The 26589-nt window shown below is 46.6% G+C and overlaps 1 protein-coding gene across 1 annotated transcript; it reads right to left on the minus strand.

Moving 5' to 3' along the window:
- Positions 1 to 444: 444 nt before the first annotated feature.
- Positions 445 to 25534, minus strand: Ak3 (adenylate kinase 3). The gene is made up of 5 exons (XM_038344003.2): positions 25248 to 25534; positions 16331 to 16450; positions 5149 to 5321; positions 4009 to 4127; positions 445 to 752 (listed from the first exon to the last, which is right to left on the minus strand). Exons 1-5 carry the CDS (start codon positions 25396 to 25398, stop codon positions 632 to 634), a joined length of 684 nt encoding a protein of 227 aa, XP_038199931.1. The 5' UTR covers positions 25399 to 25534; the 3' UTR covers positions 445 to 631.
- Positions 25535 to 26589: the final 1055 nt, after the last annotated feature.

Here is a 26589-nt window from a genome sequence, read left to right on the forward strand (position 1 = left end):
TTGGAAAAGAAAACAAGCCATATCAAGGTCGCATGTTCTTAACTGTCATGGCTGCTGCTTTACAGCAAATTGGAGGACATTGCAGGGTAGCCTATGCCTTTGCTTTTCCTGCAAAGGCAGCAGAGTTTGCATCTGGCAACATCTGTAAATAAAGCCAGTTGCTTTATTTCTGGAATCTATAAACAGCCCCTCACCCCCAAATACCACATCCCATGGGGCTAGAAGGTATTTTGGGGGGTTGACTTATGCAAAAGCCTTTAATGAGATATTTATCTGCCTCAAGTGATGTGTAATTTTTTTAACTTTTCCAGAAAAACATGAAAATGATCAGCCACTGACTTAACGGGGGGTGGGCAATTACCAGTTGCTCTTTTTTTGATTTTCTCTTTTGAGTTTCAGCATCTCTGATGTTTTCTAATTGCACATCCACAGAAGACAACTAGATTAAACACACGAGGTTATTTTTAACAGATCAGCCTTAGTGTCTGACTCATTTGGCACGGCCTTAGTAACATCCAAAAGAAAGCCATTAGGAGTAAGTCATAATTTTCAGAGAAGTCTTAGGAAAAGGGCTTCGAAAAACAGGCGAGGCCAGGAAGCTCCGCTTCACCCTGCTAATTAACTGCCCTCCTCAGGGAGTAACGGAGGCCTTCTGGGTAGTTTCTGGAACTTTCGTCCGTAGGAAAGAATATACATGGGGCCATATCTTGTTGGTTTCCGTTCCAGAGAATGTTTCCAGGACCCCCTTTTTCCTAAAGATGAAAAACAAAATAAATAGGCAGGTAGATAGGTAATGAGCTTTTTCAGAGGAATTTGTAAAATTCATGTGAGTTTAGAAGTTTGTGAGGTTAGGTCTCTGACCCGGGGGAAGGAACTTGGCTGGGCATAGCAAAATCTAGATTCTAGTTTGGGTTTTGTCCTCTGGCATAAGAGAAGGGGCTCTTTAAAGAGATGTCAGCCGTCAGACTGAGCCTGGATGGCTGGCTAAGTCTATACTTGTGCTCCACTGTTGTGAAGCCCAGACTACGCTACTTACAGATGCCTTCTGGGAAGGGACTCAGCCTCAGTCCTCGGGTAGGCAGGTTAGAAACGGCCCATCGGCCACCAGGACACCATCCCAGCGTTCAGTACCACTTTGCCCACTGAAGTCTGAAACTTTCCCAACAGTCCTTCTCCCTCCTTTCTACCAAGTTCCTTTCCCTTCTTTCTCCCTTCCTGAATCTTCCTCTTGGCAGAGATCCCTGTTTATCCCTGCAGGTTGTCTGGCTTGTCATGATGACACGCCGGCCATCAGAGTGACTTTACTCCAGTGTTGAGTAGGGGACAGAGAGGATGAAGTGCGGGCTCAGAATCCTGGGGTTTGCTTTTCACACCACACGGACCACCGTAAGCTTCTGAACTCCCTGACCCACACACGTTTCTTGGGTGTGCACACTGGTTTGCAGGTTACCCAAGAGCAGATAAATAACTTTGTCTGTTACTTTCCAGAAACAGGCTGCCATAGCTCTGCAGCTGATCTCACTAGGCTGTCACTGGGACGAAAGGACCCTTTGTTGACAACTCACATTTGTCGTGGTTAACTTAAATAATGGCAGTTGTTTTCTGGGTGAAAGCGTCTGCTACGGAGAAACTGATGCAAAGGGAGTATCTGTACAGGAGAAGCCCTTAAGAGTCTATATCCTCAGGCAGGTAGAGCACTCAGGAGAGCAAGCTTTGAACGGGAAAGCTTCCTGGAGACACATCAGTATCAGCTACGGTGACCAGGAGTGACGTATTACTGGGGCAGAACTACAGGCACCCATCCCTCCTACGCTGTACTGTGTGTGAACATTTGCCATTGTAATTCTCTGTAATAAGATGGTTCCAGCTACAAAAATCAGTCTTCCGAGGAGTAAGAACACTGCGTTTCTAGACAGATGAGCATTCCCCGGAAATAAGGAGAGTGTAAGCCATAAGTCTGCGCTTTGATCTTAGGCAGAAAAGCGTGAATTTATGTCAAGAAGCATTAGCAGCCCAGAAAGAAAGACCCCCAAGTCGCTAATTTCTGTAGTGTTCCCCAACCTCCACCTTGTATCAGAACTAATCCTTCTAGGCATTCCTCCACCCGGCCTCTGGGAGTATTACTGTCTGCCCAGGCACAAGGCCTTCTTTCTCTGTTGTGAGTCCTATGGACACTCAAGTGGCGCACACTCAGTACGCGAGGCTCACGTGAGACTGCCCCACCCTCTCTTCAACAATGCATGGCTGAAGCTAATCACCATCAATCATATGACTTTAGCTGGGGTGGGGGGGGGGGGAGATGGTTCTTTTTACTGAGTTAGCAGAGCTGGCAGGAACTGAGCTAAAGTCAGAAGACACTGCAGCCACCTGGACTAAAGCCAGCACAGGGAATGAAGCTGGAAGGGCCAAGTTTTGATGACATTCCTTAAGCCCCTGGGCCGGCCATCTGTATCGGGACTTCTTGGGTATAGGACTAACACCCCACCCCCACCCTGGTTTGCTTAAGACAGGGTAATTTCTGATGATAAGCCGTGTTGTATTTCATTGCACAATACATGGTGTTTGCACACTTTTCCTGTCTTTCCATACAAGGTGACTTTCTAGGAGGCTTGTAGGAACTGAGTCTAATTGTCTGCTTAGACAAGGGCCGGGCACAGTGCCAGCAGAGTCATCAACAGTGACTGATTCCATAGCTGAGGACCGCTCTAAGCCTCTGAAACAGTTCTCTTGTTCCAGGCCCCTTTATAAGAGTTCTATAAAGCGGGTATTTAATACTGGCTGACGGTAAACATGGAGTCAGTGGCACAGAGGAGAAACGCCTTACCAGGGTTATAGAGCCAGGCTCAGTATACAAACACAAGCTTAAAGTAATGGCTGCTGTAAAAAGGGAATCACCAACTCTCGTAATTTCGCCCTCCGGAAATTAGCTATCAGAAATCCTGAGACTGGTTCCGGTTTCCCTGCATACTTCTGTGGCACTAACGTAACAGCAGTGGCCACCACAGTAGCAGCTAATGTATGTCCGGCGCTTCCTGTGCATCCGGGACAGTGTGATGAGGTCTACATGTTAACTCATTTTCAAGCCTCTAACCTTATCCACATTTTGCGGAAGAGAAACCAGACAGAACTTAAGCAAGAGGTGAGGGTGAATAGCGAGCTGGGCTTTGAACTTGGGCCTTCTGACTCTGGGGTCTATGCTCTTACTGCAACAGCATGTACTGCTTTAGCCCCGGATCATTAGCAGGATGCAGTGAAAGCAAAGAGCAGCACTCATCCCCGGAAGAAGGAAGGAAGGGCTGGGGAAGGAAGCCAGACTGCTTCTTGGCCTGCGACGGGTAATTCTCATATTCCGTGTATGATACAGATTTCCTCGAAGAACAGATAAAAACGTCTGAGCAAGAGCTTTCAAATACTGTTGACCACATATGATTCTGACAGTTGGCGGCCATTTGATATGCTATGCTTAAGTGGCCTCTCTTGGCACACTTGGTGGGTTCTGCTGGGCTCATTGCCCCAGCACGGGTTCCAGCCCTCCACTACACGTCAGAATGTGAACTGAAATGAGCCTCCAAACCTTGGGTGTGGACTAGCCTGTGTCAATCCTCAGAAGCCCCATTACTGATTCTGGAGCTGGCAGTAACCTAGGCATACCACAGTAAGGATGAGGTTTCCTGACCAGTGGCTGTGGTGTTTCATCTGAGTGATCCGTGGAGCTTTTGTTCACTAAATAAAGGTTTACTCCTCAGCCCTTCAGGAAAGAGGAAGGCGTGGCCTTTCTGGTAAATACCAGCAACCATGCAGGAGGGACAAAGCAAAATCAGTACACAGAAGCCAGTGTAACTAAGAGAAAGGCAAAACAGAGGAAAGCTGGAAGCTGAGGCCCTGCCCACTCTGTGACAGCCGCCTAGAAATCTCTTTATTGCTTAAACCAGCTGGGATTGGGGCTTCAGCTGTAACATATGGAAAATCAAAACTGACTGAGAGAAGTTGAGAAGAGCAAGAACTCACTGGTAATACTGCAGGACTGGCTCTGTCTGGGCTTCATACGCCTTTAGTCTCTTGATCACCGTCTCTGGTTTGTCATCCTCGCGCTGAATCAGAGGCTCTCCCGTCAGGTCATCGATGCCCTAAGACAGCGTTGGAAGGACGTCAGCTCAGCAATACGGTATCTGTGAGCAGACAGCCTCTGTATTCTAGCACCAATCACAAAAATGGGCTAACGCTTTAGTAAACAGGATTCAAACTAGAGGCAAATGGTCACAGCTGTGAGAAGCCTAGGGTGCAGTACAGTTTGGGTTTGGAAGCCCTTCTCTATCCTTAGGCCCAGGTCCTCAAGTGTTGGTTCCCTGGTGTGGGCTACTCAGAGGTGGGAGAAATTCCAGCTGTAAGCCAGCATTGCAAATCCCCACTGCCTCTGCCCTTCACTCACACCCTGGCACGGAGTAAGAAAATCCATAGTTTTTTTCAGTGTCAGGTTTCTCATTGCTGTAACTAACACCTGGGAAAAACAAGCAGAAGGGATGGACTGTTTATTTGGGCACATAGTTTCACAGGGTTCAGATCTGGGCTGCTTGGACTTCAGAACATCACGGTGTGTGTGTGTGTGTGTGTGTGTATGTGTGTGTGTGTCTGTGTCTTTGTGACTATATGTGTATATGTCTGCATATAAGTGTGTGCATGTGTGTGTGTCTATGTGTCTGCATATATGTGTGTGTATGTGTCTGTGTGTGTGTCTATGTCTCTGTGTGTCTATGTGTGTGTGTCTGCATTTACATGTGTGCATGTGTCTGTGTCTCTCTATGTCCATATGTGGGGGGCTTCCTTCATAGGATGCACAAGAAGCAGAGAGGGGGAAGGGACATGGATCAGGCATGATCTGCGAGGCACTGCCCCAGTGACCTACTTCTTCCGGGTGTGCTCCAACTCAAAACTTACACCACCAGTTGGGGACCAAGCAGTCAACACAGTAAGGCTATGCCGACCTGCTGCTGAGGAAGGCGGCTTTACTACCAGGCTTGAGTGGACTAGACTCATCTGGTAATACCCTGCAGTAGTCCTGGTCAGTCCAGGTTTACAGAGCTATGCCTGCTAGGGTAGGAGAACTCGGGGACAGTCTGCTGTGCGTCAGCCCCCGCTGCAGTTACTCACCACAGTTTTGGGAGGGTTGAATTCAATGTTGTACACTCGGCCACTGGCAGGATGAATCCAGCGAGCAGTGAGGCGTTGTTTAATGACCTCAAAGGGCACGTTGAGGTTGATCACTGTGTCTATCTGGTAAGCTTTATCCAGGGCTTCTGCCTGTGGAAGCGTCCTTGGAAAACCTTTAGATGAGAAGGGAGGAGGGGAAGACAAGAAAGAAAAAGCATTAGTTTTAGGCAAATTGAATCCAAGCAAGGAAACCAGGCGGGTGGACCAGAACTGTAACACAACTGTGATTGAATTTTGTTGTGTCTGCTTGACTGTAGCGTGCACGTTCTGAGTGTGCCTGTGAGGGTGTTTCTGTGTAACACACAGCGCATTGCCCTTCCGGGGTGGGTAAGCCTCAGTGAAACAGCTGGAAGCCGGTGCAGAGAAAAGTAATGGAGAACTGGCTGCCTGCCACTGTGCTCACCAGTGATCCTGGACCCGTTAGGTGTGACGGCATGCCTGTGATCCCAGCTCTTGGGGAGCGGAGGCAAGAGGATCTGGAGATCAAAGTCTTGGCTATATGGACTCTGTCTTAAAGCAAACAAGGGACTGGAGAGGTGGCTCAGTGGTTTAAAGCACTTGCTGCTGTTGTGCAGGACCCAGGTTCAGTCCCCAGCACCCACATGGCAGCTCAAAACCATCCATGACTCCAGCCGTAGGGGTTCGGATTTTAGTTTCTGGCCTCCATGGGCACCCGGCATGCACATGGTACACAAACATAACATGCGAGCAGAACACTCTCAAATGATCTTAAATGGAACAAGTGTAAGTCACCATGGTTCTCTAAACTAAACAAGACAGAACAGAAATTTTTAAAAAAAAGACACCAAAGCAAAAGACCTCCAAAATAAAAAACAAAACAAAACAAAAAACAAAACCCAGCCAAACACAAAGTACTCTCATCCAGTGGCTCACACCACCTTATAACTCCAGCTCCAAAGAATCTGACCGCTTCAGGCTAACACCACACACACACACACACACACACACACACACACTTACTTTTAAAAATAAGACAGAAATGGAGAGAGGAAGGCAGAGAGCTGAATTCTGAATTCAGGGCTAGCCTGGTCTACATAATGAACTCCAAGCTAACCAGGGCTACACTGTGAGAGACTCTATCTTGAGAGAGAGAGAGAGAGGATTTATCTGGAGGATATCATCATCTTCACTCAAAATCCCAGAAAGCTGTGTTTGGAATATGACAGAAAGCAAAACAGAGGAGCAAACCTGACATAAAAAAACATTTTTGTAGTCTGACCCTCCCTGTTGCAGAACTCTAGATCCAGTGACGTCAGAACGTGTCCAGGTTGGGACTTAGGGTGTTAGGAATGCTCCGCTGTAGTCTACTCAGCTGAAAGCACACAACTCTGAAATAGGAAACATGTGGCCTCAGGCATTTGAAAAATGGGCTATGCAGCCAGTGCAGCTAAAATAGTTTAAACAATGTGGTCCAAAAATACGGAGAAAGCAACTAGAACTGATTATTGAGTCCCAGAACAGACAAGAACACGCTGGGGAATTTGAAATAGTATTCTGATCCCAAGTGTTTTACTTTACAATATTACGACGAGGAACATTTTGTCCAGAACACATGGGGAAGCTAAAATTGATGGAAATAATAAATTTCCCAAAGGTGACAAAGGCTAAAATGCATATGCAATGATTTGCTAGAGCTAAAAACACAGCTTGCTAATGCTGAGATATGGAAAATTTTGCCTATGACTTAGTCCTTCCTTACACTGTGATAAAGTAACTATTGAGGAACCTGGAGCGAGGGAAAACAGCCTCCAAAGAAAGCGAATGGCAAAAAGTTCAACCCGTAACACTTTGTAAAGCCCCAAGCTGAAAAAAAAAAATAACAAGAATTTACTATAAAATTTATAATGAAGAAAGTCATCCTGAGAGAAGCAATTGTAATATCTTTAATGAGACAAATAGAGTATAACAGCTCGTTCCACAGGCTTTCAGATGCCGACATCCGACATCCAGTATGTTAAAGGTTTTATAGGGACCATTTCTCTCAGCTGCCCTAATGCCCCTAAGAGAGATGCTGTTGTTATCTCCACTTTACAGAGGAGGAAGCTGTTAGGCAGTGGCAGTCATGTGTGAACACAAGCAGTCTATCTGAGGTACCACCTGTACCTCTAACCAAGGAGCAGACACTGAAGAGAGTCTCAACAAGAATACCCTCCATGGACCTGACTTTTATTTCAGTGTCCACGCTGCTGCTCTGGTGAAGGGCCCAGGATCGCGTCCCATCACCCACACGGCGCCCACAGCCATCTGTAACTCACACTTCAAATGAATTAAGAAAAAAAAATTCCTCACAGGTGTACCCAGCCACTTGGGTTGTAGTTCATTCCAGGTGTCATCAAGTTGACAACCAAGAACAACCATCACAAGGCTACCCCTTGTCAACGTGACACAAAATTGTTATCTCTATTTCATGCTTGATTTCCAAATGAAAACAACCAGTCATAATAATGCCTACCTATCCCATGTACAGTCACAAACACATTATATATTTAACGAGGGCATAACCACGCCTAACATAACTCTCCCTTGTACAACTGCAAATGTATTATACATGTACTATAGGTGGCAAGAGGGGACACACTCTTTTAGTATCTCAAAACTTAAATATGATAACCACTGATACTCTCTTAATTGATATGACATGAGAAAGAAATGGAGGGACGAGAACACAAGTCTCTGTACAATCGCATTCTTAATAAAATATGACAGAAACATTTATGTCCATTATAATTCTCATGTCTGCAACTTAGTTGGTATTCATAACTACCTTTCTCTACCACCCATTCTGCATTTCCTCTGCCCTCAGCATGCACTTCAGTGGGTCTTGGTTCTTTCCCTACAGGAGTGACCCATACCTTCCTTGCTGAAGTGTCTGTGCCTTTTATCACAAGACATGGTAGCACCAAGAGACGCCCTAAAGGATCTCCTGCACCTACACATAATCCTTCTCACTTTCATTGTTCAGAGACAATCCAATTTCTCCTCAGTAATCTGGATCAATCACTCTTCCTAACACTGTTATTCCTTTCTTAATCTGTTGGCTTAAGGGCATCAGAAGCCCAGAGTGGCCACAGGGAAGCCTGAGCTTCCAGCACAATGGAAAGTTTGTTGTATCTCCTCGCAGAAGTACCCCCAACCCCCTCTGGATCCAAAACTTCTAGGTCATCAGAACTTAAGGTCATGGGAACAGGAAGCAAAATTTTCCTAGTGGGTCACAGGGGTGACAGTAAGTGGAACTATTCCCTGTTCCTGTCTTAGTTTCTATTGCTGTGAGGAGACACCATGACCACAGCAACTCTTATAAAGGAAAGCAGTTAATGGCGTGGTTTACGGTTCAAAGCTTTAGTCCATTATCATGGTGGGACATGGCAGCATACAGGCAAACATGGTGCTGGAGAAGGAGCTGAGAATTTTATATCGTGATCTAAAGATAACAGGAAGTGATCTGTCTCATTGGGCATGGCTTGAGCATATATGAAACCTCAGAGCCCACCTCCACAGTGACACACTTTCTCCAGCAAGGCCACACCTAATAGTACCACTCCCTTTGGGGGCCATATTTTTTCACCCCTTGATTCCTGGGCCCGTGGATCCTGGCTATGGGAGAAACAGTACCATAGATTGGGCACTGATTCAAAGCATACACTGCCTTCTGGAGAACCCTGCCCCAGCCCTCCAGGCTGCTGTCACCTAACTGGTGCAGTAACTATGTCTGCAAAAGGCTATTCCATCTTTCTGTCAGGCCAGCTGATTCAATATGGTGGGGAACATGGGAAGGCCAGTGGATTCCATGATTGTGGGCCTGCTGTCACACTTTTCTGTGAATGAGTTCCTTGGTCAGAAGCAACACTGTGTGCAATACCATGACAGTGGATCAGGCATTCTGGAAGTCCATGGATGGTGTTTTGACAGAAGCATCACATGCAGGAAAGGCAAGTCTATAACCAGAACAAGTACCTGCTCCAGTAAGAACAAAATGTTGTCCTTTCTACAAGGAAGTGGTTCAATGTAGTCAACCTGTCACCAGGTCTGGTCACCCCTGGGAATGGTGCCATATCTGGGACTCTGTCGGTCTCTGCTGCTGGCAGATCTGGCCCTCAGTACCAGTTGTAGCCAGGGCAGTCTTGGTGAGTAGCAGTCCATGTGTGGAACCCAAGCATAACCTTCATCTCTGCCACCATGGCCACTTTATGTGTCATTGGGCAATGACAGGGAAGGTGTGGCAAAGAGGCTGAGTGTCCACAGAATGGGTCATCCTACACATTAGGTTACTGAGCTCCTCCTCTGATGAACATTTACATGAGACACCAGTATCTTCACATCCTTCCGCCACTGGCAGAGATCTCTCTATATACATCTTCCCCCAGACATCTTTCTCATCAATCTTCCAATCATGCTCTTTCCGGGTCCCTGACCATCCAGCCAACCCATTGGCTACAGCCCATAAATCAGTGAATGGTCACATGTTTGGCTACACCTTCCAAATAAATGTTATGACCATGTGCACTGCCCAGGGTTGTCCCAGAAAGGGGTTGAAAGAAGTGGTGCCGGGCATACTGTGCAGAACCATCAGGAAACCAGGCCCTAGTCTTCTCTTCCTTCCTTACCCAACCAATCACAGGGAGCACCACATGAGGCTGCAGGTGCATGCTTGGCGGCAGATGGCATTGTAATGGGAGTAGAAACCATAGGCAACTTCTCCACATAACTTGCTTGTGCCTTCGGGACCTACTCAGGCCTGGTCACGTATATACCACTTCCATCAGATAAAGGATCGCTGCTATGCACCCCTTACTTTCTGACTTGCTGGATCAGATAACACCCAGCTCATGTTGGGCAGCTCAGGTCAAATGGTAACTTGGTAGCCCAGTATCAAATGTTTAATTTCCACTAAAGCCCAATAGCAGGCCAAGAGCTGTCTCTTAAAGGGAGAAGAGTTGTCTGCAAATGATGGTAGAACCTTGCTTCAAAATCCCGAAGGTATCTTCTGTGATTCACCTATAGGGGCACCTGCCAAAGGCTCCAAAAAGCATCCTTATCTGCCACTGATACCTCAAGTACCATCAGGTCTGCTGGATCATATGATAAACCAGCCTGCACAGCAGCCTGGACTTGTTGAAGAGCCTTCTCCGGCTCTAGGGCCCACATAAATCTAGCAGCTTTCTGAGTCACTTGGGATATGGGCCAGAGTAACACACCCAAGTAGGGAATGTTCTGTCTCCTGAATCCAAATGGGCCCACTAAATGTTGTGCTTCATTCTTGGTGGTGGGAGGGGCCAGGTGCAATAACTTATCCTTCACCTTAGAAGGAATATCTCTGCGTGCCTCACACCACTGGACTCATAAGAATTTCACTGAGGTAGAAGACCCTGAATCTTTATTGGATTTATTTCCCATCCCCTGGCATACACATGTTACCAATGAGTTCAAAGTGGTTGCTACCTTCTGCTCACTTGGTCCAATCCGCATAATGTCATCACTATATTGTACCAGTGTGATATTTTATGGAAGAGTCATATGATCAAGATACCTTCTACGTTATATTACAGGGCTGGAGAGTTAACACACCCTTGAGGTAAAACTGTAAAGGCGTACTGCTGGCCTCAGTAAATTCCTTCTAGGAGCCTCTAGGAACAGGTACCAGGGAAAAGGCATTTGCTAGATCAATAGATGCATACCGTGTACCAAAAGATGTGTTGATCTGCTTAGGTAAGCACACCACATCTGGAGTCACTGTTTGGCTGAGTTTTTGATAGTCCACTGTAATTCTCCATGTCCATCTTCTTCCGCACTGGCCAGACAGAAGGCTTAAAGGGAGATGTGGTAGGAGCCTCCACCCCTGCATCCTTCAAGTCCCTGGTGGTGGCACTAATGTCTGCAGTTCCTCCAGGGATGTGATGCTGTTTTTGGTTCACTATTTCCCCTGGCAGAGGCAACTCGAAAGACTTCGTTTACCCTTTCCAACCAGAATATTCCTCAGTCCACAGGTGGGAACCAGTGTGAGAATTCTGTTACCTTCTAAGTACGCGTGTCCCAATTATATATCCTGGAACCGGGGAAAATAACCACACGGTGAATTCAGGAACACACTGGACCTACTGTGAGTTGGACATCAACTCCATTAATCACCTCACCTCCATAAGCCCCTACTTTAACTGGAGGGCCACATGTTATTTGGGATCCAGCATTAATTCAGAACCAGTATCCAATAACCCGGGAAAGCCTGACTGTTTCTTTTCTCCCAGTATACAGTTAACCTTGTAACAGGCCTCAGGTCCCTTGGGGGGGGAAAGAACTGGAGAAAGGCTAACAATAATACTCTTATGTGTTTTATCAAGGTCCTTCCTCAGGGGAGCCTGGCCCATCCTTTCATTTAAGTGGTTCTGAGTCTGCAAACTGCCTAAGGTCTGGAAATTGGTTCATGGGCCAAGATTCCCTTTTCCCACAATCTAATGTAGCCTTTCTTTCATTTGCTTGAGGATTTTTCCACTTATGCAGGTCAAACAAAAAGGCAGTAGGCTTCTTATCTATTTCATGCCTGGAAACACTGTGACTGATTAGCCAGTACCAAAGGTCCGTATGAGTTGTGCCACCAGAAAAATCACTTTGCCTGTGCTGCCCACGAAGGTCAGGTCATCATGGGCATTGCTTTGCCTATGCTTCCCATTACAATAACTGCTGTCGCCGTGCCTTTGGTAATTCAGTACTGCCACCTGGGCCCAATTAAACCCACTACATTAATCCATCCAAGTGAAAAGCAGCGTCTCCAGCCCTAAGGTCTGACACAAGGAAAGGGTGACAACAAGGATCTTCAAATGTGCTGGTGCCCCCTCACCATTTTGTGTCCTAGAGGATTAATAATGACGTATTCCGGGCCTTCCCATTGTGGATTAGGTTTTACACAGTGTACCCACTCTTAACACTGCAACTTCCCTGAGCCCTAAAATCCATTCATCAACACTAAGCCAAGGGACACCAAGCATCTCTAACTCCTTTTAGTAGGCCATCTTTTCATACACTTCGGCCAACCATTTAAACAAACTTTTGGGACCCTTTTCAACTGTGTGACCGTCCATATTTAACCTAGAATCTCCACACAGAGGGCCTATATCAATAAAAGCAGTCAGTTCCTTCCGCCATTATCCCTTAAAATCCATTCCCACACATATTCCCCAGACTTCTGCTTGAACAAACGAGCAGGCTCATTAAGCTCCTTAGTAGTGTAGTGTACCTCCTCATGGGCTCCACTTTCTATCTCCAGGAGCCTGCTTAGCCTTGAGTCTGGCTATCCGTCTAGAAGCAACTATTGGCAGGCCCTGAGGTACTATTGTCTTTCCTGGCATTTCCTTCAGAGAAAGTCGCTGCTGCTTTAACAGACAGTGAAAGATTAATTTCCTCAGTGAACAGCAGAAAAAGCAGTATTTCAGGGGGTGAGGGGCACTTCTTCTGCTGAGTCAAAATAGAGACTACTCCCTCAGGTAACATTAAACCCTTGAGAATCTGCGGGTCCAAAGTTCTCAGCCCCAATGGTCCTCCCACACATCCCCATGCCAAGTTACAGGATCCCATTCTTTGCCAAGTAATGCCCTTTCTTTAACTGCTGACCCCCTCCATGGCTGAGACATGAATTTTTGCAGTAATTCAGCCTTATGAGGGCTTGGTTTGATTTTCTAAAACTTGAGCTCTGTGGCTCAAGAGAGGAGATTCTCTTCCAGGAAGCGTAGACACCTTCGGGCTGTTTATACGCATCTTGAGCTGATTTTATCGCTGAGTTCCTTGTCCTTCACCATATTCTGGGCTGCTAGAAGTTGGCTAATTTAATCATGGAGCTCATCCTTCTCCTTTGTCAGTTTATCCAGAGATTCCAGGAACAACCAACCAGCCTCATCATTTTCCTTAGTCTTCCACAAATTGTCGTAAGATTAATACAGAGTCGCCAAATCCATTGTCTCTCGCAGGTGGTGAACCAGGATAATCGAATGCATTTGTCTCCTTCAATTTGTTTGGTTTGGTTTGTTTTGAGACAGGGTTTCTTTGTGTAGCCCTGGTTGCCCTGGAACTCGCTTTGTAGACCAGGCTGGTCCCAAACTCATGGAGATCTGCCTGCTTCTGCCTCCTAAGTGCTGGGATTAAAGGCGTGCACCATCACCACCAAGCTAGTTTGTAAAATATGGGCTTTCAGTGCTCTGAGAACTTCTAGGAGAATTTTCAGGAACTGGAAAGGCTTCAGTGGCAAATTGGAAAGGCTATTCAAGATATTTAAGAAAAATCATCCTTATATTTCTATTGCTCTCAAACCACTTCTAGTACCACTGTCTATATCTGTATTAGTCAAGGTCCTCTAAAGGAACGGAACTTACAGAAAATATATTTATGGGATTTATTAGGATGGTTTATAGGCTGTGGTCCAGCTAGTCCGACAATGGCTGTCTACCAGCAGAAGGTCCAAGAATCTGCTATTGCTCAGTTGATGAGGCTGGAGGCCTCAGCTCGTTTTCAGCATACACCAGAATTGCAATGAAATCGGCTCTAATGCTAGGGACGGAGCGGACTTGCCGGCAGGAGAGTGAGAGCAAGCAGGCGAGGAGCCAAAGCTTCCTTCTTCCATGTCTTTTACACGGGCTGCCAGCAGAAGACACGGCCCAGACTAAAGGTGGATCTTCCAACCACGAAAGATCTGGTGGGTCTTCCCACATTAAATGACTTAAGGAAAAAAAAATCCCTCCCAGGTGTACACAGCTGCTTGGGTTTCAGCTAATGCCAAATGTAGTCAAGCTGACAACCAAGAACAGCTACCACAATGCGTATCCCTGTGCGGATGCTACAGTTTGATAATAAGTTGTATGCCCCAAAAGCCTATGTGTTGAAGTCTTGGTCCCCAGTTGGCAGGTGCAATCACTGGGAGATGGCTGTGCTCCATTGATGAATGAATCCATAAGTACAGCCAATGACGCCATGAAGAGCACAGCCTCAATTCAGTCACGCTTTCCACACGGCCCCAAAACAGCGTGGCCAGCAGCATGGACTGAGACCTCCAAAACCAGAAGCCCAAATAAATGTGGATTATTATTATTATTATTATTTTATTATTATTGGACAGAATGGAATGCCTGTTTGAATTAAAGAGAGGCAATTAAATGTAGTTGCTGTGTGTGTGTGGTGGGGTGATCACTGAGGATTCTGTTCCTCTTATACATTTTTATCTGCTTTAGTTTTTCTAAAGGAAAAGGCATTGCTACAGGACAACAGTAAAGAAATAGAAAACAAACATTCCACATCCCAGGCCCTTCTGCTGTTGCCCTGTCTTGAGCCTAATCCCAAAATGTACTCCACTGACAACCACGGGCAGGTCTCTTGAGAAATGTGCCACTTCCCTGTGCGGGGCAGCATCTACACACAACCTTCATGTACCCCATTCTGTCAGCTAAAGAGACCTGCATAGGCTGCCTGTCGACAGGACTTCTAAATCCCAGCATCTCACAGAAGCAAGACGTCGTGAAACCTGGGAATAAGACGTCGACTCAAGTGTCCATATTTTCTGTCAGAAAAGGAAGCATCTGCCTGCTCTTCACATGGCTCTCTACTCACAGCAGCACAGAATCTGGGCTCATCCAAACTTTTCTACGAGAAGGCAAGGATTCTGTTCTTCTTTAGGTTCGGTGCCTAGAACAGCTTTGTGTACCTAGGAGGCACTCAGTCAACATTTATGTCATTAATAAATATACGCAGCCTGATATACGCAGCCACTGGTCTTCAGCATGGTAGCTACACACCAAAGCCCTTCTATACATGTTTCAAAAAAATTTTAAGTCCTCAAGATTCTGTGCCCACATTGACAGACTTATAGGCAAGCATAAGTTGTTTTTTTTTTTTTTTCTTGATACTAGCTCTGATAAAACAGAGTAAGGAATTCTACCCCGCCTCTCCCTTTGTTCATTCTCTACCTCACCGTCTGAGTCTTCTAGAACCTTTTTACAGTTAGGGATTAGGACACTTTCTCTGGCTGCTAGCAACCTGGGCGACAGCAAGCCAGGAAACAGCAAGCTGGATGACAGCAAGCTGGGCTGCAGGGCTCAGTGAGCAGCACTGAGGACCTGGGTGCAAAGGTGGAGCACGGGGCTAAGTAGACGAGAAGTTAGCATATCCTTTCCAAGATGGCACTAGAACTTGGATCTTGAAGGCAAGGTTTAAAGGCCTGTCTTGTGTGTCGTGTCCCGTAAGCAGAGTATACAAGCCACCCTGCCCTGAGACTCTGCCAGGGCTCTGGCTGGGAGAAGTCTATGGTATCATAGAAGTCGCTCTTCAGTCTAACTAGCTTTCACACAGATCCTTATCACAAAATATTCTCAGCTGGGTATGGTGCTGCATGCCTGGAATTGTGAGGCAAGAGGTTCACAAGTTCAAGGCCAGCCTAGGGTACATCATAAGACCTTGTCTCAAAAAGCCAAACAACAGAAGTTTAAAAAGTCAAAGGATATTCTTTAGCGTGGGGAAGGAACTAAAGTTGCATCAAAAGCAGACTAGAAACCATGCTGCCCACACCCGCTTTCCTTTCAAATAAAGAACTAGACCCCCGGGCTTGGGATATAGCTCAGCTGGTAGCATGCCTGCCTAGCATGCTGGCAGCCCTGAGTTTGATCACCCTTGACCACCCATTCCTATAACCCTAGCAACTGGGAGGCAAAGACAAGAAGATCAAAAGTTGTAGTTCATCCTTAGCTACATAGAAAATTGGAGGCCAAGCCGGGCGGTGGTGGCGCACGCCTTTAATGCCAGCACTCAGGAGGCAGAGGCAAGCGGATCTCTGAGTTCGAGGCCAGCCTGGTCTACAAGAGCTAGTTCCAGGACAGGCTCTAGAAACTACAGGGAAACCCTGTCTCGAAAAACCAAAAAAAGAAAAAAAGAAAACTGGAGGCCAGTAAAAGGAATACATAAGACCTTGTCTCAAAACAAGTTAATCAGTTCACTAATTAAATTTTAAAATTAGACTCAAAGGTGACTGGCTGCCCTCCTGATGATGGTCCCTAGTCCCAGATGCTCATTCTGCCGGAACTCATTACTTCAGGAGGCAGAGATACTCTGGGCCCTGCGTATTTGCACTTACCATCCAACAGCCAGCTACACTGGGTGAGGTTTTTCAGCTCGTGGAGGGCCAGCCGCGTCATGACATCATCTGGGATGAGCTTCCCTTGGTCAATGAAAGTCTTGGCCAACACACCAATTTCTACAGCAGAGGGAAAAGCCGGTAAGTATATTTGCTTTATTCCTATTCCTATTCCAGATCTCAGAAATTCGTTCTACAGGATACTTCCAGATGTCAGGCCCGTGAGACAGTGCGTTATCAACACCTTCTCTGCTACAAGCAGAGGTTATGCTTTACATTGGCACACACCTGTAGTGCCAACAGGAAGGAGGATGCCAAGTTCAAGGCCAGCCCCAGGTACGTATGTGGGCTTAAAGCCAGTTTGTGCTACAGAGTGCCCTGTCTCAAAACAAGCAAACCAAAGGGAAGCGAAGACATTGGGATTGCCCCAAGTTCAGCCCCAACACAGTCGGCCAAAGAGAATGGTAGCTCAGTCAGTAAATGTTCCCTTGGAAGCGTGAGGACCTCGGTTCAGTCACCAGAATGTGCATAAAACACAAAGCTGCTGTGGGCTTGGAATATGGCAGGGAGGCGGCAGAAACAGGTGGCTCCCTGGGTCTGCCAGCCAGAGAGCCTATGGTACTTGACAGTTCCAGGCTAGTGAGTCCTTGTCCCACAGGAAAAGATGGATGATGCCTAACCATGAATTCTGACCAAGAGATTATCGATACTAAACAAGCTGCCATCAGACAAGCAAACCACTGATGTGGGAGGGTCTTCTGTTTTAATAAAGAAACTGCCTTGGCCAGCCCTTAGGTGGGTGGAGTAGACAGAACAGGAAGAAGGAAGTGAGGTAGATGGCTCAGTCAGATGCCACGCCTCTCCTAAGTTAGACAGACCGCCATGCCTCTCCTCAGAGAGAGAGATGCCATGAAGCCAGCCACCAGGCCAGACGTGCTGAATCTTTCCCGGTAAGACACCACTCGTGGTGTTACACAGATTATTCGATATGGGTTAGTCAAGATGTGAGTAAGAGGCTGAAACTTATGGGCCAGGCAGGATTTAAAAGAATACAGTTTCCGTGTAATTATTTTGGGGCATAAGATAGCCAGGCGGCCGAAAGCTGGGTGGCGGGAACACAGCCCGCAGCTCCTCACTACAAACCACCAAGTTTACAATATCCAGGAGAAGACCTGGGTTCTGCGAGAGTGTTTGCCAAACACATTAAAGTAGTTTTTAGAGGGGCTGGAGGTGTGGATCTGCTGTTCAGAGCACCTACTGCTCTTTCAGAGTACCTGAGTTTAGTTCCCAGCACCCACACTGAGTGGCAAAAAAAAAACCCCTCTAACTCCAGCTCCAGGGGATCCAACGCCCTCTTCTGGCCTCCACTGGCACTGCAAGAGCATGTACATGTACACACACACACACACACACTCTCTCTCTCTCACTCTAATAAAAAAGAATGTTTAAAAGTACCTAAATAAAATAGCCGTTGGAAAGTCCCATGTACTTAATATATGTAGACTTCATTTGTTTCTTTTGATCACTTTTTAAAAAACGATGTGTGAGGGTGTGTTTGTCTATATGTATGTCTGGTTCACAAAGAGGCCAGAAGAAGGCATCAGATCCCCTAGGAGTGGAGTTAAAGATGGTTGTGAGTTGCCACGTGGGTGCTGGGAATCAAACCTGGTCCTCTGGTACACTGCAGTCCTCTTACCGACTGAGCTGTCTCTCCAGCCCCTGAACGGTCTTTTCATTCTTCTTTTACCCTACAGAGTTAAAACTTTCAGGTACTGAATATTTCACAAGAACGACATTTTAAAACAAAACATTGAACACCAAAATCTCCCTCAGCCATCGTTCCTCCCTGCAGCTACTCTGTGCCCTCGCCCCTCTCCAGCGAAACAGCTTGAAAGGCTTCCTCTTCCAGACCTGTCTCCTGCTCCCTCCTCATCGTGGGACGGAATTTCAGTCCAGTTCCACAGGTCTGGCAGTGGCACATCTTTGTGGCCTGCCTTCACCCTTCCTCTTCCCTTCCTCACTTGCCCTTTTCCCTCCGGGCACACCCCTACCAGGAGAGTAACAAATCCTAGCCCTCCTCGCTTCGGCAGAAGCTTCTCTCTCCTTCTTTTGATAGATCGTCAGACACACCACCAGGTTTTAGATGTGGCTTATCCAAAATAAGCAAATCAGAAGATACAGATGCGTGTTAGGGTGGCCAGACATTCATGAGCCAGAACTCGTTATCAAGTCTGCCCAGAGAAACACTGTTGAGAGGACACAGAATCCCTGAGAGGCACTTGGGTCCGGAGTCCACCCTCATGAAGAGATGGCAGTGCTGAGTTCTCTTGGAGTGGGTCCTGGGCAAGTGCTCACTGTGGTTCCCCTCTTCTTCAGGCACCCGCTCGCTCTTCCACTCACCTGCATGGGATAACCCAGCACAGCCCTTGCCAGCTGCAGCCGCCGGATCTTGGCACCTCCGATCCAGTAACTGAAGCCACCTGTCTAATCCTGCTATGGACTGAGCAGTCCCAAGTCCATATACTGAAACCCCAACCTAAACCCTACTGTGACGATATTTACACTGTATTTACCTTTAAGATGGTAATTGTGGTTGAACTGAGGTTGAATGAGGTCATAGGGGTTGGCCTCAATCTGACAGGAACTGTAAACACTGATGGGGAGACAGTGGGAGTGCCTGAGCACAGAAGAAAGGCCACAAAGCGAGAAGGCTGGTTACCTCCCAGAAAGTCAAGCCTCACCGGAAACCAACTCTTTTAGAGTCTTGATTTTGGACCTCTATGCTCCAAGAACAGTTCTGCCATCCGAGCCACCAGTCTGTGGTGTGCTATTACGGCAGCCTCTGTGACTAATACACACATCTGTGTGCCCGCCTGACCCCAAACCCACACCCTGGCTGTGAGCACCTTCAGTGACATAAATCCCCACACTCCGTACACATGCCTAATGGACCTGCAGCTCACTGGGTAGATGGATTGGCATGTGGGCACAGACGAGGGTGAGGATTCTTCCTAGTTCCTAGCTATGGTGTTTTATTAAATAATATCTATGAATTCAGGCAGAAGAACGAATGAGAACAAAATACAACACATATGCATGAGAGCATCAACAGAAAACCCTTTGTTTTGTATACAAAAAATGAAAAAAAACAATTGAGCAGTTTATAATCCTAACCAATGTCTCTTTTTTAAGATTGATCTGAATTACTTAGATACAAAATAATGGGGAAAAGGAAGCTAATTCAAATATCAACTAAACAAAACGTAAAACATCCATATAATACAATAAAAAGTAACCAAGTCCTAATATTATGAGGGGATCTTTAAAAGCCCAAGTCAAGCTGAGCAGTGGTGGCGCATACCTTTGATCCCAGCACTCGGGAGGCAGAGGCAAGCAGATCTCTGTGAGTTCAAGGCCAGCCTGGAGCTTGGACTACAAGAGCTAGTTCCAGGACAGGCTCCAAAGCTACACAGAGGAAAAAAAAGCCCAGGTCAAGCTAGGTACAGTGTACCCAGAGTTTCAGCTACCCAGGAGGCTGAGATAAGAAGGTCACTTGAGCACAGAGTTCATACATCTAGCCTGGGCAACACAGTGAGAATCTCAAAACAGCAGGCACAGCTAAGAGGTCAAAGAAGCTTGCCACTGAGCCTTACACCCTGAGCTGGATTCCTGGACCCACATGCCAGCGAGTGACAGTCCACCCACTCCCCTGTTGTCCTCTGACCTCCACATACACACCATGTCACACATATACACAAGTACACTACACTCTAAGTAAAATAAATACAATTGAGAAAAATAATACGCTAAGTGAAAGAAGCCATAAAGAAAAGCCCACAGACACCATTTCACTTCTGGGACGTGTCCCAAACATGAGATTTGAAAGATATAGTCGTGTTGCCAGAAGCTTGGGTGGGGTGGGTGCGGATGGGAGTGACTCATAGGTATAAGGGTGTTTTTTTGTGGGTAATAAAAATGTTCTGAAACCTGTTGTGGTGACAGCCAACTCTATGACATACTAAGGGCACTGGATTTTACATGCACACGTTTTAAATGTTGAAGTTACATGGCAGTGGTACATACATACACTTTAAATGCTGAAGTTGGGTGGCAGTAAATCAGCTCAATGAGGCAATGCTGGGGAGGGGTAATGAAACACTCCTGGAAAGCTCACTGTTGACTGATGAAGGCCCTATACGTTATGGACCCGTGCTCCCACTCACAGAAAACAAAAACACTAACGAAGACAAGTTAACGTCAAGTCATGTATGCATGAAATACCTTACAAGGCTCTCATCACAAAATATTCGTTCAGATGTTTTTTGTTTTGTTTTGGAATGCCAAACCATGTAAATGTATTGACTATTCCAAATTACCATTATAAAGGTAGCCTGTTCTACCATCAATCTAAGTCTCGTTATACACAGTATGCTTCATGGGTCTACACAATAATGCTTGGCCATGTAGACACTTGGGGGCCTGAGATTATCTACTGAGTTAGAGTCTCCCAACATACAGATGATAGCAGATGAGGTTTCAAGGGTAAGCCCTCTAGCCTGGCACCACAGATGAAGGACCCATCACTGAGCCAGGCCAGACTCTGCCACTCACATACTCAATGTCTTACCTTACAATGCCTGCCACATCTGAATCATTACTGTTTCCTTTAAGCCACACACATTTTAAATCAGCTGAAATATTCACAGTAATAAGTTCTTTTTTGCAAATACACCTTGAAATATATACATACATACATACATACATGCATACATACATACATACATAAATAAATAAATAAGCCTGTCTAAAATGACTTCATGAACCTCAATTTGGAAAGGACTGCATTGTGGGTCTGGATTTCCACCCTGGAACCCCAGAAAAGGCTGCTTATTTTCATTTGAGGTTAGTTCATGAATGGGAATCTCACCCTTGTCTTGGCCCTGTACTAATGGATTCTGTATCCTAGCAACCTGGATACGTGGTGTTGCCCAGGTGAGTACAGAAAGGCTGTTTATCACTGAGGGAATTCTCCAACCTCTGTGGCACTCAGTTTTCTCAGGAAAAGAATGAGAGGATTACAGCAATGGTGTAAGTCTCAGCCTCAAACCTTCCGAGTTCGCTGTCCTGGCTGGTGCACTAGGGTCTCACCAGGTCACCTCGTGTTTCCAGAGCCATTACTGTCTTTCTTGAGCTGTTTTTTCCTCACATGCACCTTTTGTTTTAAGGAATGCTATCCCCAGCATGCATTTAAATCAAACAGAGCCAAGGAAGGTGTCTAGGTCCGAAAATGGGGAAGGGTGAAGCGATTACTGCTGGACGAACCAGATCCTCCCACCGCCACCAAGCGCATTTCAGAGTATATAGTCAGATGTTACAAAGCAGCACTTCCGTGAAATGATGGCGAGTTCCTAGAAATGCCACCCTGGGAATTTACTCAAAGGAAAGTAAGCAAAGCTGCAGCCAGCTGTTCAGGTACCCAGCGATATTTGTGACATCAGAAATGGGCTAACAACACAGATGTCCAGTCAACAGGGGTCTGGAGACCCCGCTCCAGGGCACAGTGCGCGCTTAGCATGCAGATAAAAGTTTCTGGCACCGAAAAAAATCAATAGCTAATAACAGGGCAAAGGTTAAATTAATTGTGCAATCTTCCTGAAATTAAGTCTGAGACTTGATACTGTATAAACATGCTCACAACAAATGAGACTATGAAGCATCCGATAACAACTGTCCAGCTGCACACAAATGCAACAAGAAAAGAAGGAGAACACAAGAACACACCACAGGGCTCATCAATCACATCTCCTGGGGAGGCCAACTCACAGGATGTCAGGTTCCTCTTCTGAATTCTCAGGCCCTTTCTTACACTTATTCTTTTAAAGATTACTTCTCCTTTGGTTGTTTCTGTGGGAAATGTTCAATCCTTTCATAGTCCTGACCTACGGAACCTGCTGGACACCATTCGGTGAAAAATGCTCTGTATAACCAAGTATTAACTATTAACATCTGTGAGAACAATCTCATGACACCTCCCGAGCTCCATCTTCTATTCTTGCTATGGAGTTACCCATACTTCTTTGAAGAGCATGACCCAGCCATCTCAGAACCTGCGAGTTCTGGATTTCAGGAATCAGCTAGATGAGTCAGACTCCGGGAAACCATCCGAGGGGCCTGGCCCGGGCTTCCCTCTGAGATCTGTAACTTTTCCCAGCTGAACAGAGACCAACCCTGTGTGTACCTTGAACTTTGACCTGCAAAGACTTCTCTCACAAACCTTAGTTCTTCCAGCTGAGTCTGGTGAGTCCGCAATCCCCACACTCATGAAATTGAAGCAGGAGGATTGCTACAAGTTCAAGACCAGCCAGAGCTACTGTATGGGACCCTGTCAAAAAACAAAACAAAACAAAACAAAAAAACCAACCAAAAAAACCCTACTTCTGATAATGAATCTTCAAGGTTTTAAGAAAGTATTTGTCCTTCTGTGTCTTTAAAAAGAAAAAAAAAAGTGCCCATTAAAACTACAGAATGAGTTGCTGAACATCTCTGTGCCCTCCTCCCATGGTACAGAGTTTTGATGCCTGACTCTTACAGGTATCAAAGTGAAGCAAGGAGTGTTGTTTCTTTATTCAAATACCCTTTCATATTATATGTGTGTGTGTCTGTGTGTGTATAGATATATATACTACAAAAATAGATATGCATTATATACGTATATTATATATTATTATAATGTATGTATATATTTTTACTTATTTTTATTTTATGTGCATTGGTGTTCTGCCTGCATGTATGTCTCTGTGACGGTGTCAGATCTTGGAGTTAGACAGTTGTGGGCTGTCATGTGGGTGTAGTATGGAGCTGCGGGCAGGCCTGCTTTTCATCCTGCCCGGCTCCCACACAGCTAGCTTAGCCCCAGAAATAACAACACACAAACTGTATTCTTTTAAACACTGTCTGGCTCATTAGTTTCAGCCTCTTATTGGCTAATTCTCACATCTTGCTTTAACCCATATTTAATAATCTGTGTAACATCACGAGTGGTGTCTTACCGGGAAAGATTCAGCATGTCTGACCTGGCGGCTAGCTCTATCACGTCTGTCTCAGAGAGGAGAGGCATGGCAATTGACTAACTTCCCAGCATTCTGTTCTGTCTACTCCACCTATCTAAATCCTGCCCTATCAAAAAGCCAAGGCAGTTTCTTTATTAACCAATGAGAGTCCTCTATCAATGTAGGTGCTGGGAACTAAACCCAGGTCCACTGGGAGAACATCCAGTGTTCTTAACTGCTGAGCCATCTCTCCAACCCTCAATTTCCTTCCATTTACCCTTAAAATGGTCTGTGTTTTCCTAGTCGGTGAGCTCTCTTTGCCACCCAGTCAGGTGAGCGCCGAGTCAGCCCGCAGATCATTCCCAAAGCCTTCGGCTGTACTCTGGATAGCAGCAAACCAAAGAACTCAGGACGGTTTGCCCTAAATAAAACTGCAATCTGTAGCACTAAGAACATTTAGCAAGAGTCAAACAACCATTTGATAAAGTTTAATTCACTGCAACCTTTATTATTTCTTAAGGTCAACATGAGAAGAGAGTGAAATCACGCTCCGGGGGTGCTGGGGAGTCAACCAAAGAAACCGAAACAGTGGGGTGATTTTTTTTTCTCTCCCCTCGTTGAATGTCAGAGTCTTTTAAACAACAACAACAAAAAGCCGCCTTTCCAGGAAATTATAGACCCATCAGGGGGGAGGGGTGAGCTTAAGTAAATCGTGGTAGATTCAGCAAATCTACCATGGCTAACAAATGTGGAGAAACAAACAGGGTCATGGACATATGGGGCGTTAGACTAGATCAGAGTGTGAAGCCACGGAGGCTGATTAAAACTATGGTAACATGATACACAGAGGGTACACACATGCGCTTGTGCAGAAAGAGACACTTCCAGAAGGAAATGCATTGTTTCTCTCTGAAGAATAGGGTAGGGGCAGGACTAAGAAAATTTTTTACTTTCTTCCTTTCTGTCTCCCCCTTCTCTCCAGAAGCTTTACTTACTTCTTCCATTTTCTTTTTCTTTCACCTTGAACAAGTACTATTTCTATGTAAATAAATTCAAATGAATTTCAAAATAGGCACTAGTTTGGAATTGAAGGTCAGCGCTGAAAGTCTGGAGTTAACTTTTAAAAACAGCCTGCAGCAGTTAGTTGGCTGGAATTTGTAATCCCAGCACTCACTAGAGAGGCTGAGGCAGAAGGATCTCAAATTTAAGCTAAAATTGACCTTGGCTACGTCAAATGACGTCTCAAAAATTTAAAATGCGTTCTTAAAATAGAATTTACCACAAAGCCATCCATTGTAAAGAGTGGTTTGTTGACTAGATTTGTGCTGAGTTAGAAGAATTTGGCAAGAGAAACACAACAATTGTTTATGTAATCGTACACCGGGATAACTTTCGTGCCTAAGAAATGTCTGGGGGCATCAAAATCTAAGCCAATTTTGTGACTGCCAAGAGAATAAGTAATACTTGACCTTGAAGAGAGAAAGGTCAGAACTACAAGATCCCACGGAGTTTACCAAGGGCGGGAGGGTAGAAAAGAAAGCTAACGCTGACAGAGGGAGGCGAAGCCTGTCTTCCGTGTACAGGGACACGTGGAGAGCGGGGTACAGTTCCTCAGGCTGGACCCCTGCAGTTGCTGCCTGCCGGGTCGGAGTGTGCCTCGAACAAAGCCAAGGGCTTTCCTTAGGTCTTTGAACTTCCTAGTCCCACCCCCCACCCCCGCAATGTACTCGAAGCTCTCCCTTGAGGCCAGAGGCTCTTTCCCCAGGCGAGGTCGGGGGCGCTGCACCCGCATCGCAGGACCCTCGACCCCCGCCCGCAAAGCCCTCCGGGACGATCGCACGCTGCCAGCCCTCGGTCTCAGCTCCCACCTGTGCCCTGCAGCATGTTCTGGCGGAGCAGGTCCCCGCTGGAGAGGTGCTTCAGCTCGAAGTGTTTGGTAATGCGCGACGACACGGTGCCCTTGCCGGAGCCCGGGGCCCCCATGATCACGGCGCGCAGCAGCCTCCCCGATGCCCCCATGGTGACGGACGGTGGACCGAGCTGCGCAGACGCCGAGCAGCGGCCTAGCCTGCGCGCTCACAGGCTCAGCGGCCCCAGCGAGCTGGCAGCTGCAAGCGGGCGGTGACCAGGGCGCCCGGCTCTCCCGGAAGTGAGCGCTGGCCACCGGGGCCGCCCCGCCTGCCGCTGCACCGCCCCTTACGCCCCTGCACCCCACTCCCCTCGACTCCACCCCACGCCTCTCGGGCCAGACCCCTCTTGCCTTGTGCTGCCTGGTCCCAACTTGTAGGCTGCGCCTGACTGCATTTTCCCCAATGGGCAACTTCTGAGCGCCCTTCCCCGCCCGCTCCACTTCTAATTCTAGTCTCCCCTTGGCACCTCTGGGTGGCTGGATTTCATTTTCTCTGTGTGCATTTTTTTAACCCTTAGTCAGGCCGTGCCCTGCTCAGTCCCAACAGGAAGCAAGGTGTCCCGTTTTGTATCTCCTCGGCTCCCCTGGCTTCCAAGGACCACCCCCCCCCCTTTTTCATGACAGTCCTCCCTCACCTCCTCCCTCTCTTCACCCTACTTCTTCCTCCTCCCAGAGGTGACCTTGAACCTTTGTCCTCAGCAAGCAAAGAACGGGTGGTGAAAGGTGTGTCTTATCTTCCAGAACCACTTTCAGAACCAAAAGTAACTGCTACGCTGGTTACTTCGCAGAGGTCAAAAGTCCTAGTTCCTTCAGAAGTGGAGTATTTACCCAGTACCTATTGTTTGCCACCGCTCTTAAGGGCCTCCCAGAAAGCTGTGCTGAACAAAACTGAGTTTCTGCTGCTGGTGTTTTTAATACCCCAGTGGCCAAGCAAATGAGTGAGACCATTGAAAACAGGGTTGTGGAGGCAAAACAAATCACACACACACACACACACACACACACACACACACGCCAGCAGGTGGTGGTGGCATTCGTCTTTAATCCCTAGGGAGGCAGATGCAGAGGCAGGCAGATCTCTGTGAGTTCAAGGCCAGCTTGGTCTACAGCGGTCCGGGACAGCCAGAACAACACAATGAAACCCTGTCATGAAACCAACAGCAAAAAAAAAAAAAAAAAAAAAAAAAAAAAAAACAAAGAACAACAACAAAAAATGAGCAGAAGGTGTAGGTGGGCAGGAGAGGGGAGGGAGCTGTTTCTGAACAAGTTGCTGCAATGCTGTGAGGCACTAGCCTTGGCTG

The sequence above is a fragment of the Arvicola amphibius genome, chromosome 1 (genome assembly GCF_903992535.2).
Source record: "Arvicola amphibius chromosome 1, mArvAmp1.2, whole genome shotgun sequence".
NCBI lineage: Eukaryota > Metazoa > Chordata > Mammalia > Rodentia > Cricetidae > Arvicola > Arvicola amphibius.